The sequence below is a fragment of the Anser brachyrhynchus genome (genome assembly GCF_964034855.1).
Source record: "Anser brachyrhynchus genome assembly, chromosome: 23".
NCBI lineage: Eukaryota > Metazoa > Chordata > Aves > Anseriformes > Anatidae > Anser > Anser brachyrhynchus.
This window is the reverse complement of record NC_137716.1, coordinates 7,370,839-7,383,398: the sequence shown is the minus strand read 5'-3', so window position 1 is coordinate 7,383,398 and position 12,560 is coordinate 7,370,839. Positions and strand designations below refer to the sequence as shown.

At 53.2% G+C, this 12,560-nt stretch overlaps 1 protein-coding gene across 6 annotated transcripts in view; it reads right to left on the bottom strand.

Moving 5' to 3' along the window:
• The window catches only part of DOT1L (DOT1 like histone lysine methyltransferase), a 76,384-nt gene extending 64,199 nt beyond the window's left edge, over nucleotides 1-12,185 (bottom strand). For 2 of the 6 annotated variants that reach the window (XM_080565654.1, XM_080565656.1), the window contains exon 1: nucleotides 11,533-12,179. In XM_080565654.1, the coding sequence (XP_080421780.1) occupies nucleotides 11,533-11,613 (81 nt within the window). In that variant the 5' untranslated portion in view covers nucleotides 11,614-12,179. Of the gene's footprint in view, nucleotides 1-11,532 lie in introns of all 6 variants that reach the window. The other 4 variants (XM_080565658.1, XM_080565655.1, XM_080565653.1 and 1 more) reach the window with 4 other exon arrangements.
• Nucleotides 12,186-12,560: the final 375 nt, after the last annotated feature.

The following is a 12,560-nucleotide window of genomic DNA, read 5'->3' as shown; positions in this document are numbered from 1 at the left end:
GCAAGCAGGAGTGAAAATAACCATTTATTTTTGCCAGAACACAAGCTCACTCCTATGAAGGCTTCTAAGGTCACAAGGAACACAAAGCACTACCCACTCTTGCACAAGGTGTGCCTGTTTTGGTCACATTATTTTTCAAGTGAACATCATCCCTTAGCAGATCTCAGATGTTATTTTGATGTAATTCTGTAACCCAGTACAGTAACCCAGACTCTCAGGTGTGTTTGTAGAGGACTGGTTATCTCACAGTGCAACAACTCTGGCTCTAACCCGAATCCCTAACCTAAAGCAACAGATTTAAAGACTACGCATTTCTTTCCCAAACACACAGAATGTGTTCAATTACATCAGGCAGCTGGCATTGCCTGAAGCAACTAACAACATCCTAGTGCCCTTCCAATTTCACATTTTTCTATATTTAGGTCCTGCATATGAAACTATGCTTGTCCTGCTGGGGCCTGGGGGGTAAGCACTGTTATTCTGCACTTCATTTTCCCCACATGTGAAACGGGAGTCTGGTGAGATCTGATCAGCCTACACAGCGCCACACACTAAAGGCAGCAAACAGCCCAAACCTGGGAGGAGAACAAATGGTTTGAAATCCTGGGTGTGGTGTCGGGGAAATTTAAAAAAAAAAAAAAAAAAGAGCCTGTACCTTTTTATCAGTAGATCTCCAAGCACCATACAAAGGGCTTGAAGATTCCTCATCTGCATTTCACAGATAGGAACATACGGTGACTGCCCAAGACTGAACTGTCCTGCAGCAAAAGCAATTCTCACCTTTGCAGAACTGGTTCGGTGTCTGACTCACTCGACCACACTTCCTCCCCAAAAACAGGCTGGGTGGCCAAAGCAGCTCTTCAGAAGCGTGCAAGCAAGCTGCGGTCAAGCATTCGCAAAGCAGGGGGAAGAGATCTCCTGTGAGCTTTTCACTGCCCACCGGATGAATCCAAACAACTCAAACACCAAAACCTGACACAAGGGGTTAAAAATGCATCGAGAGCAAGACTCGTGTACTTTTTAATGACTAGATCCTGTCCTACTTCCCACACTTCAACCACGTCACAGTGGCTCCCAATTACCGAACGCTGACTCTGCTCATGTTCTCAGCAGAAGTCACTTGGATCACCAAATTCTGACCTACAGCCAAAGACGATCTTATTTAACCTGCATAACGCGGGAGGTCAGTCTTGCTAGCCTCAGGGTTTAAAACACAGCTTGGGTGCCTGTAGCAGCAGCGGTCCATAAATCTGAAGGAGAGGATGTTACAGCTGGAGACAAGATGGTTAGCAGAGATCAAAAAGACAGATTAGGAAAAGCCAATCAATCTTGCAGAAGACTAGCAGGACAAGCGCCTCTAATGGCCCCTGGTTCCCCTCCATCTGTGGAGGATGGATTTAGGTGCCGACAAAGGCTGAGGAAGGCCAGGCTGCTGCGGTGTCCCTGCTCTACGTGGCACCCAGACGCACTCTCAAAAGCGCCGTGCCTTCAGCAGAAGGTGCTTCTCCTCCAGGGCCTACCTTTATTTACGCCCTGTCTACGGAGGCTCACCAGCACAGCTTCAACATCCGCAGCACATCCACAGCCGACAGCGACTACAGGAGTCTGTGAAAAGCCAAAACCAAAGCGCTTCCAGCTGCTATGAACAGCAAGCTCTGCAATCCAGTCAGTGCCTTGAACCACTTCGCATTTTTAGGTCTTGCTTCACACTAAAACACCAGTTAAAGTTTGAGTAAGGAAAAGGGAAAGTATGGTCAATGCAATATTTCACATTGTATACATACTGTTTTTTTATATTATCAGATATTATCCCAAAGCATGATACTGTCATCCGGTTTCCACAGCAAAAACTGAAGTACAAATCTTCTTGCCAAGGGATATGAGGATCAGAAGTCTTTCCTGAAGCATCCAATTACTGTTGTCCCCTTATATCAAGGAAACTGAAGGACATTCACAAGTATACACATACATCAGTACGTACAGAAAGATACCTCCTGCTGCTAACAGGTTGTGTCCGTTCTCCTCCTCCCAGCCTCAGAGAAGCAGCAAGGGAAGCAAGAGCAACCACAACTGCGTTTTGAAACCCATCTCCCACACAGCAAGAGAGCAGCCAAGTTTGCTGCAGTTAATAAGTTTAGTTTTGTTAGATAATAAACAGAAAACACCACGGAAACCATGGAGTGCATTATGGCCTCCTTAAGGGCCAAGCTCCAGTATATACCGAAACTACCAAGTTGACGAAGGAAAAAGGGATTAGATAAGAAAATCCAAACTCATCTGGGTAATCCTTATAAACCACGAGTACCGGTGATCCAGTATTTACAGCTGTGGGTCTGGCTGCTACCAGGCACTCACACTTGACTTTCACTGCAGCTACCTAAACCACAATAAAACCGTTTTGCCTTTCGACATAGCAATTACAACTGTTGCTACGGACACTGCACAAATGCAAGAGGGAATCCTTCCCGTGATAGCATGTAGGAGGGGCTGTATAAATATATTAACATGCAATCGCTCTGCAGAAGCGTCTGTGGCAACATCCACGTGGGACAGTTACACCAGGATGACCCGCTGGCTTCAGGCGTCACGAGCCAGACATTGCCAAGAGCAGCTCTATTATGAAAGAAGATAAATTAGTTAAAAATTCCAAGACATTTATATCGGAGCGTACAAGGGAACGCAACTATTTTGGTAAAGCGGCACCTTGCACTGGCACATACTGCTGCCCTTTTGGTAACTGCAGTCATAGACTGTTCCCACAGTACGACAGCTGGAGGGAGCATGCTGATGCCTCAGCTCTTCCAGCAGCAGAGCAGCACCACGTGTACGTGCCGAGGAATCTGTTCGCTTATTCTGGGACAGAGCAGGCTGCTGGGCTTCCACTCAAGTCAACAACAAAGAAGGCCCCGCCAACATTTCACAAACACCTTAAGCCCACGCAGCTCGCCACTACCTCCTTGAAAGCCAGCTCCCGCTCTGGGTCAGCAGTGCCAGCACACAACGCCTCAAAGTCAGAGAAGGGTGAAGCTGAAGATGAACCTTTTCAGTGTTTTGACTGAGCTCCCTTCCAACCAGGCCACTTCACCGCACCAGCGTGCAAACACACCGCTGTAAGGGCGAGGGCAGCCTGGTCACAGCAGCAAGTGGACAGAGCCGGCAAGAGCTTCTGCAACTCGCAGAAGCACCAGTTCTGAGCTTCCCTGTGGCCAGCGCCCTCGTTAACGAAGAAATAACGATCCCATCCAGCAGTAACCGGAGAGGTGGGGGGAGCGGAAAAGAAAACAGCCATACGCATCCACACTGCCAGGAACTTAAACCTGCACGTAAAACCTAAGCAGAGTTATTGCTGGTAGAAATTAATACCGAGCCCCAGAGCTGCATTAAGTGCCTGAACTTTTCCAGCTCCAAGACAGATTGAAAATAACTCTCTTCCCCTGTTTTGAAGACTATCTTTAAAAACTACAGCTTCCCTACCCATTTTTTCCCATTAGTCACCTTTAATTAAGATGGCACAGAAGCCCCAGGAGAGGGATCAAGGCTTTGGGACCCTCCTGCTTCGCCCCACCAGCAACCATCCCTTTCTGACATCCCCCCCGGGGGGACTGGCAGCCAAGGCACCGAAGGAGACCCCCAACCGGTGACAAAGGCAAGCCCCCTCCTCGGATGAGCGAGAGGAAGAGTAGGAAAGTTGCTACCACCTTCCTCGATCCCGCCGACCTCCCACCTCCGCGGTGGAGGCGGGGGAGGCTGGGAGGAAGCTCAGGGCACAGCCTCGCTGCTGGGCCAGCAACGTGCTGTTTGCACAGCTGATCCCCATCTCCTGCGAGGAAAAGTGACAGGCCAAAAAGAAGCATCCTGCAGGCCACTGGCAGGACAAAGACGCCTTGAACAACCACCTCGCATCTCGTAAAGGTATTCCAATCTGGGACAGCTCGGGAATTCTACCCCTACTTACCAGGCATGAATACTACAACCTAAGTTAGCAATAAAACCTTGCATTCCTTCTGAAGCCCACTGAGTTTCTAAAGATGTATTGGGAGGTACAAAAGAAGAATACAAATAGTTATGGTTTCCCCCCAGTAAGCTTCAACTTGTGGATCAATGACACAAGCTACACCCAGTACAGATTTGGAACAGCACACATGAATTTCCAAGTGCCAACGATTCTCAAAAGCTTCAATTTTAAAGACTTGTAAATAGTTTAAACCCCACAATTTTGCAGTGTTTTCATCTCATGTTGCAAATTTCTGCTTCTTCACGTAAGCAGGAAGACCAAGCGCGACGAGCGGTGGCTCCAGCCCCCAGCTCCAGGGGCTGCCCGCGGACCCGCAAGCCGGAGGGGATCACCTGCACCACCACGGCATGCCAGCTGCGGCAAAGGAGGAATGAAAAAACTGGTTTTAAAGCCCGAAGCTTTCAGAATTCTAGAAGTAGCTACTACCGTTGTTGAGGTTTAAGAAGCAAATGACATAGTAATGCCAAAAACTCAGGAAGCTGCCCTTCACACCGAAAGTATCTGACAGGTTTTCAACTAAAGTAACAGTATTAGCCCTCCCCTTCCTTTTATCTTTATACACAAACTTATTCAGAATTTTCTGGAGGTTTTCTTGATTTTTTTTTTCCCCTGATAAACTTTCCAATGCTTCGTTTAGCTCCTCAGTATAAAAATCCTTCGACTTCTCACAGGGCACCAAGCAAATCTTTCAGCGAAGACTTTTCGGAAACTCTCATTCACTCGTTAGATAAACAAACCAAAATACTCAGCACAGAAACTTTTTCGTCATTCATAGATCCGTTCATATCTGTGAAGCCATCATTTCCTGCTGTAAAACATACTCACCTTCTTCCTATGCTCTAAAAATAGTACCTACTGAATGTGGTATCTACAGAAGCGCGTGGCAAGCATCGCACATTCAATTTTATTACTTGATCCCCTCTTCAGAGGAAGTTTTGTCTTATCTTTAATAATCACTACAAGAGTAAATATATCACGTTCCTAATGCGTTCAGACACCTAATATGAACTTCTCTCGCTTCTGTGGATCCTGTTAGAAGCAGAAAATAAATTGAGCAACAGTACTTTAAAGATGTTGAGGTACTTCAGGACTATCAATCCGTGATAATACACTGGGGGGGGGGAGGGTCCCTGTCTTGATCGTTACAGTGAAAAGCTTTAATCAGCCAGTCAAAGGTTAACTCAAAGCAGCCAGAAAAATAAAGGAGAGAGAGAGGCAGTATGAAAGAGCTAAAATAGAAAGAAAGAAGAGTACAGAAGTAGACATATGGATGTCTGGGGAGAAGGGTGATTAAATTTCCCATAAATCTTGCATACCAAGAGGTAAGACATTTTGCCTAAACTCCCAGGAGAAACACAATTCACTCACATAGCCGAGGCTTGAAAGGATAATCATCTCCATATATATTTAGGCTGCCATGAAGGACAAGAGTTGGAGTTGCATGTGGTGGCATGGATTTCCCTTGGCACACTGAAAGCTTTCAGTACCACGTCTGACCATAACCGACGGGTGCGTTTCAGGCAGATCAGTTTGAATCGCCAGAGCTGGAGCCCTGGCCGGGACAGGGACGTGAATCCTCACTCATCTGCCGTGAAGAAAAGCGCCACCCTTAACAGCTACTCGGTCTTTCAACAGTTACCTTTCAGATAACTGAGTTATATGAGACATAAGGAGTCCCGCGGTTTCAAGATGTGATACAAGAGAACGATTTTTACTTTCCATACAACAACATTAGGAGAAAAGCGTTTGTTAACCCAACTCGTGACTTTGTATTGCATCCAACGGGTCAGAGCCTTGAACAAAAGCCAGAGTGAAAACCAAGCGAGTACCGGGCGTCACTCCTGGCAACTTGCGCTCGGCGGGGCAGAGCCCAGAAGGCGGCTGCTGTTCGGCAACACCCGCGTGCCTGCGGTCCTCCCACCGGCGAGGCCACCTCGCGGCACGCCGCTGGGCTCTCGAGAGCAAAGTACCGAAAAATGAAACAGCTGTGCCAGCTCTGTCATTTGCTTCTGCTTATTCGCCGGGTAGCTGAGAAACCCAAGCGCTTTTGAAATGACTGAGTCAATTATTTGCCAGCTTTCTACCGCTCGCTCCCGCCACTCCAAATTCTTTGAGGACTGGGGAGGGCGCGAGGGTGTTGAGAAATAGGAAGCCTGCTAAAGTTTTCAAACCTTTTCTTCACTAGAGAAGTTTCTTTAATTAATGAGTCATCCCCACAAACACTTCCCAACAAGCTGCATCAACAGCATCTGTGAAATCAGAGAAAATCCCCTAACCCCTGCTGCCGCCGCCACCGAATTTCTGGGCGATTACTCAGGGCGCGGGGAGGCTCCGTGGGCAGAGGCAGCCCGACGGCCGCCCCCGGCCCGGCCGGGAGGCAGCGTGACTCACGGCACGGAGCAAGGGCGGAGGGGGCGGCCAGGAAAACGCTGGAACATTTTTTTGTGTGTGTAATTTTTTTTTTTCCAAGCCCAGATATTTTCAGCCCTCCAGCTCACAGCGAGGCCTGGCACTGCGCCGAGACACGGCCCCGTTGTGCCCCCCCCTGCCTCCAGCACAAAGTGATGCGAGGGGAAACTGCTCGCCATCGGCTCGTCCCGATGGAGTACAGGAGGACTGGGCAGGGAAGCAGCGAGAGCAAGCGTCTGGGGCTGGGGCTGGGGACAGGGGACCCCCAGGACCCTCCCGTGGCCCCCCCAGCCCAAGCACCATCGCCACTCCCGGCTTCAGCCTCTCCCACGCCTGCTTCAGCTCCCGAGAAGTCAAAGCCAGCCGTCAGAAAAACGACTGCCACTCAAGCTGAGCGGCACACTGAGGGGAAAAAAAAAAGGCAGGCATTCAATTCTTAAATAAGGTTTGCTGTTTGTCTCTACGGTTGATCTGCAATTTTCAAGGTGCGCTCCCCGCTGGGCAGTGATTTCCACTGTCCCGGGCTGCCCTTGAGCTTTCAGCGCGCAGCACATTCCTTCGGTGACGGGATGACAGCAGCTGTCCCCCCGGCCAGGTCGGGGGGCTGCGGAGAGGGTGGGAAAGCAGGGGTAAAATCCACACAGGAAAAGCACCATGTGCCCCCGCCACCTGTGCAAACACCACCCAGCGCCACCACGCTTGTATCCCGTTACTCCTCAGCATTGGGCACACGCACGCCTCTCCCACAGCCAGAGGCTGACGACACCGAAGCAGCCGGCGGTAATTTTTTGTGCCTTTACAGCCAAAAGTCAGCAGCGAAGAGGAGGAACGCAGACAAACCAATGAATTATTCAAGCCAGGCTTATCCTCACAGTTGCGGATGTGGAGGCACAAGCTTCAGGGGCTGACGGTGGAGGCACCTCACCCTCATAAGCCTTTGACGGTGGCACAGCTGGGACTGTCCCCTCCTGGGACAGAGCCGAGGCCCCAAGATTTCCAGGCTGGGAGTTGAGAACCAAAGCAGTCAGAGACACCCTGGGTGCAACACCAGCATGCAGACGGGGCCTGGGCCACCAGGGGGGCTCCCAGGCACCACAACACGGTCCCCCGCGAGCGCACGGGGAGGTGAGCGGTTAGCTTTTGGGGAACGCTATTCACAAGGAGAACAATGGGAAGGCCTGGAGATGAAAAGAGCCAGGCAAGACAGGCAGATGTCTAACTTGGGAGTCACAAGGATTTGCAGGCTGGTTTTTAGCAGGACAGGGCACGAGTCATCTGCAGCCATCAGGACGAAGGCTCAGTGCCACCAGGGCACCAACTCCCCCCACGTCACCCAGCTGCACCCCACCAGAGCACCAGGGCTTCCTGCGCCATGCCACGAACCAGCCCAGCGCCAGCGTGGAGGAGAGGAGATCAATGAGACGCTGCCCTCTGACCGGTGCGAGCGCTTGCTCGTACCCACAAACCTGTATGCCATGTTAGGGTGCAGCTTAACGACAATTTGGGTGACACAGAACAGCTTCAGCAGCTCCCAAGCCTCCTGTTGCTCAGCTCCATGAGCAAGTAACCTCTTGCTGGTGCCAGGGATAGTATGAGCGGGACTGCGCCAGATCAGATTGTGGCACTAAGCCGGATTTTTTCTAAAAACACACCTTTTTTCTCCCCTATGCACAACAGGCTGAGTCCGAGAGCAGGGCCGCTTGTGCAGAGGAGATGACAACTGCAGGCTCCTCACAGATCAGGCAGAGCCCATCACGGTACGGGAAATCTCCCCGTTCAAACCTAAGGAATACTCAGCTGTAACTACAGTAAAAGTCAGAGACAAATACAGGAGAATGAATGAGTTTAAGGACAGTTCTCTGGAATAAACCTAACCATCTGCAAGTCTTTGAATGACAAGGGGATTTCACCCCTTGTATCCATCAGATCTACCTCTAGGCAGTAAGTACCAAGTTGTGCATATCAATGCTCGAAGCTGCCTACAAATGCCACCCTCAGCCAGCATTAGCCTATTTAAGACCACCTAGATCCATTAATTCCGCTCAATCACCCAGCCAGGCAAATAGGAACTTCTTTTACCCAGACCTGTATCTCTTATGCTACCAAAACTATTGGGTTTTTTGTTGTGTTTTTTTTTTCTTTAAATACAATATCACTGGTCTTTGACAACCTAAAGCAAGCAACAAATGGGGCAGGTATGTGGGAGTCAAGGAGTTAAACCGCATACAAAAGAATAAACTCACTTCAGCTCTGATTAAGCAGGGCACTCATAAAAAACAGAGGTCAACATCAGAAAATATTTTGTGAGTCATGAGGAGAGATTACTCACCATGCACTATTCAACTTACTCATCACAGTGTGCTATGGACAGAACTGCTCACCATGTATTCATTAGGAAACCATGGCCTTTCCTTTGAGAAAAGCAGAAGGCGGGGGAAAGAGTCATACTTTCAGTTTTGTATGTAAGCCAGTGGGAGGCTGTATCTGCAACGCCAGTGCTCTCTCCTCCCACGGCCCTAATTAGACTTGTAGGGAAATACGTGTTTCACATCACCCTCCTCGGCTCTTTTAGCATCCCAACAAGCCCCAGTTTGTCAGCTGAGCTATTGTGCAAGCTCAGCAGTCTGAAGAGATCCCACTTTTCCTAACAGGCACGAAATAAGCAGCAGTCCTTAAATAAACAGGCATTTATCAATCCAGGCACCCGTTGATACGAGGGACTGGACCCTTAGCCCTGCACACAGAGCAATACTAATGCCGCTCCTTTCAGATGTGGTAAGAACACAGAAATAGCCAAGTTACTTAATGGGGGGGGTTACATCACACCGCGGTGCTCGGCAGGCTGCAGGTCTCAGCCACCTCCCAGACCCTGATGTCGGGGAGGACGATCCCTGCCACCCCTGCACCCTCGCCCCCAGTAATCAGCGGGGGCCACGAGCTTCCCCTTCCCCTTTTTCCCCAGCTCTCTTTGGGAAACGCACCTCATGTCGGGTAGCAGCAAGAAAGCTGCTAACCAAAACAACTGGAGGTACTTCTGCTCGTACCCAGGTATCCCACCTTGCTTCCTAGGAAGCCAGCAGCAGAAAGAGCGGTGAAACTAAGAAATGTTCTGCTTACGTCAAATGGAGCCGAGCTCTAAAACCACAACGGTACATATACCCCGCTGCCAACTGAAGGCTGAGCCAGCGAGGGAAAGAAAGTCTGCAGTTCAGCAGAGTACAATGTTAGCAGGCCAAACGCTGCCATGCACAAAGACCAGGATTTATTTCCAAAGCTCCAGAGTTCATCTGCTGCCGCAAAGGCCAGAGCCGCGAGCAGCGTGCGTGTGTGTATGCATGCGTACCCACGCACGCAAGCGTACACTCCCGTAATATGCAGCACGATCTTTTCAACAAAACTGCAGGACAGAACATTGATTGGCTCCAGATGAACCATCCACTTCTGAATTACCGTGGAAAAATCTGCAGTGCCAAGAGGCCGGTTTAACGGCAGGATGTTCGGGTTTTGCGGCATTTCTTAACATACGCAGATAGCACATGTGGATAAGCACCCTGCCCCCCGCATTTCTGATTAACTGGGAAAGAAAATCTATGCACGCTGCCATCTTCAGAACCTGCTGCTCAAGTTTTCCTAAATTAACTAAACCCTTGTTTCCCATGCGGAAAACAGCACTGAAATTCACACGGTGGAGGGAGCAGGTTTGAAGGTTTTGTGTTTAAAAAAAAAATTTAAAAAAAGGTAGCAAGTTCTGCAAATACACAAAAAACCGTTCCTTCCTTCCAGATTAATCCCTAACCTATGTAATCTTTAACCTACACTTCAATCAGACAGCCCAGAGCCGCAAGTTAATATTTGGCAGCACGACGAGCGAACTGGTCAGCATTATGCTTTCAGTTTCTGACAATTTAAGCAGAGCGCGCGCCCGCGCACACACACGAATGACAGAGCTGCCCAAACAGGAAAGGCTGCATTAACCAGCGCGTGCTGGAGGCTCCAGCTCCGGGAGCAGCCGATGAAAATAGCACGCCAGCATACATGGAGGATGTTTTGGAAACCACAGATACAGCGACAGCACCGAAAGGCAGCAGCAGATAGGAAGGCACAGCCATCTCCCCTGCCACAAGCCATGTATTTCTAATCATTCACACACAAGCACGTTGCGATTGCCAGGCGAGCGGTATCGGCGGCATCAGCTGCCCCAGCCTCTGCGTCCCAGCATGTTCTCCCTGCGAAGCAGCACACGTACAAGAGCAAGCCCTGAAACACAAGGAATAATCAACACGCAGGCCAAGCAGAAGAGCTATCTACACGCACAGGGGTTTCTCCTCTTACAAAACTGTCCTCAACGCCCAGACAAACGCTTGAGGCGAAAAATCGTTCAAGGATCGCCACAAGCGCTACAGACGGAAGAAAAACGCCGTCTCCAGCCTTTCGCCTCTCGTGAGGTGCTCGCTAACCGGGCACGGAGACGTTGTTATCAAGGTCACGCATCTCGGAAGGGGCAGGAAAGAGCCGGGCAAGTTGGAAAGACCGCGCCGCTCACGTCGCCACGCGGGGCCGAGTGACATTTTTATTTGAAAGCGTTCGGGTCGCAGCTGCCATCAACTGACAAACCCGACCGGGAGCCTCGGCACGAGCCGGGCTGCAAGGACAGGCGCTGGCGGCGGGGAAGCTGGGCGCGAAGCCCCTCGCCGGGCTCCTCCGGGCCCCCCCCGGCCCCCCCAGCTCCCGGCGCGGGCCAAAACCCCCCAAACCCCTCGGTTTCGCCCCGCTCGGAGCGGCTGCCGCCGTTAGCCGCTTCCACGAGCCGAGCTGGGGCAAAAGGCGAAAACTTTTCATTAAGCAGCCCTCCTCCTCCCCGCCCTGCAGTTCGGGCAGCCAATTATAGGCACAAACGGGGAATTTGACTGCCCGGGGAGCCGCGGCAGCCCCCGGGCCGCCCCTCGCCCGTCGCCCGGGGCGCTGCGCCCGAGCCGGGGGCCGGGGCCGGGCCGGGGCCGCTGCGGGCCGGGGGGGACCCGGGGGGAAAGGGGGGAAAGGGGGGAAAGGGGCGAGGGGCGGCGGGCGCTGACAGGGCGCGGGCAGGTGCGCGGCCGGGCCGTACTCACGTAGACGGGCAGCGGCCAGGGGTAGACGGCGGGCTCGGCTCCCACCGGCGACTTGAGCCGCAGCTCCAGCCTCTCGCCCATGTCGGCAGCCGGAGGAGCGGGCGGCGGCCCCGCACCATGCTAGGGGGGCCGGCCGGGGTGTGGCGGCCGGGCCCGGCCGGGGGCGGGAGCGAGGGGCGGCGGCGGCGGCCGGGGAAGGGGGGGGGGGGGGGGGGGGGCTCAGGAGGGCGGGGGGGGCGCCGCTCCCCTCGCCTCCCTCTATTGTCGGCGGCGGCTCGCGGGGCTCTCCGGCGCCGCCGCCATCTTGGGCCGGCGTGAAGCGGAGCACAATGAGGCGCCGGGGCCGGGCCGGGCCGGGCCCCACCGACGCGCCAGGCTCGGGGGCGGGGGCGGCCGCGCTCCCTCCCCCTGTCCTCAGCTGCCCTCCCCGCCGCGCGCCCCCGCCCGCTCCGCCCCGCCGTGCGCGCCCCCGCGCCGCTCGCCCCCCCTCCCCTCCCCTCCCCTCCCCTCCCGGCTTCGCGAGTGCGCGCGGCGTGCACGAGCGGGGGGAGGAGGGGGGGGACAGGGCAGAGGGGGGCACCGGGGGACACGCGCGGGGGGCGGCGGGACGGGGGGGGACAGTGCCGGGCTGGCACGGGGCGACCCAGCCGGGATGCGGCGGCCCTCGCGGAGGGAGGGGGGGTTACGGTGCCAGGCTGGCACAGGGTGACACTGATGAGCTGTAGAGGTACGGGGGGGGGGACAGTGCCAGGCTGGCACAGGGTGACACTGATGAGCTGCAGTGGCACACAGGGTGACAGTGCAAGGCTGGCCCGGCGCCGTCACGCGGTGGCACGCTGGGGGGGGACAGTGCAAGGCTGGCACGGCGTGATACTGCCAGGCTGTGGTGGCACTGCGGGGGGGGGGGGCAGTACAAGGCACGGTTGTGTGGGTGCAAGGTCCGCTCGTCGCACAGAGGTGACGCTGCGAGGCCAGCGTGTCACACTCACGGGAAGGTGCGTGGCTGGGTGGCCGTGCAGGGCTGGCAC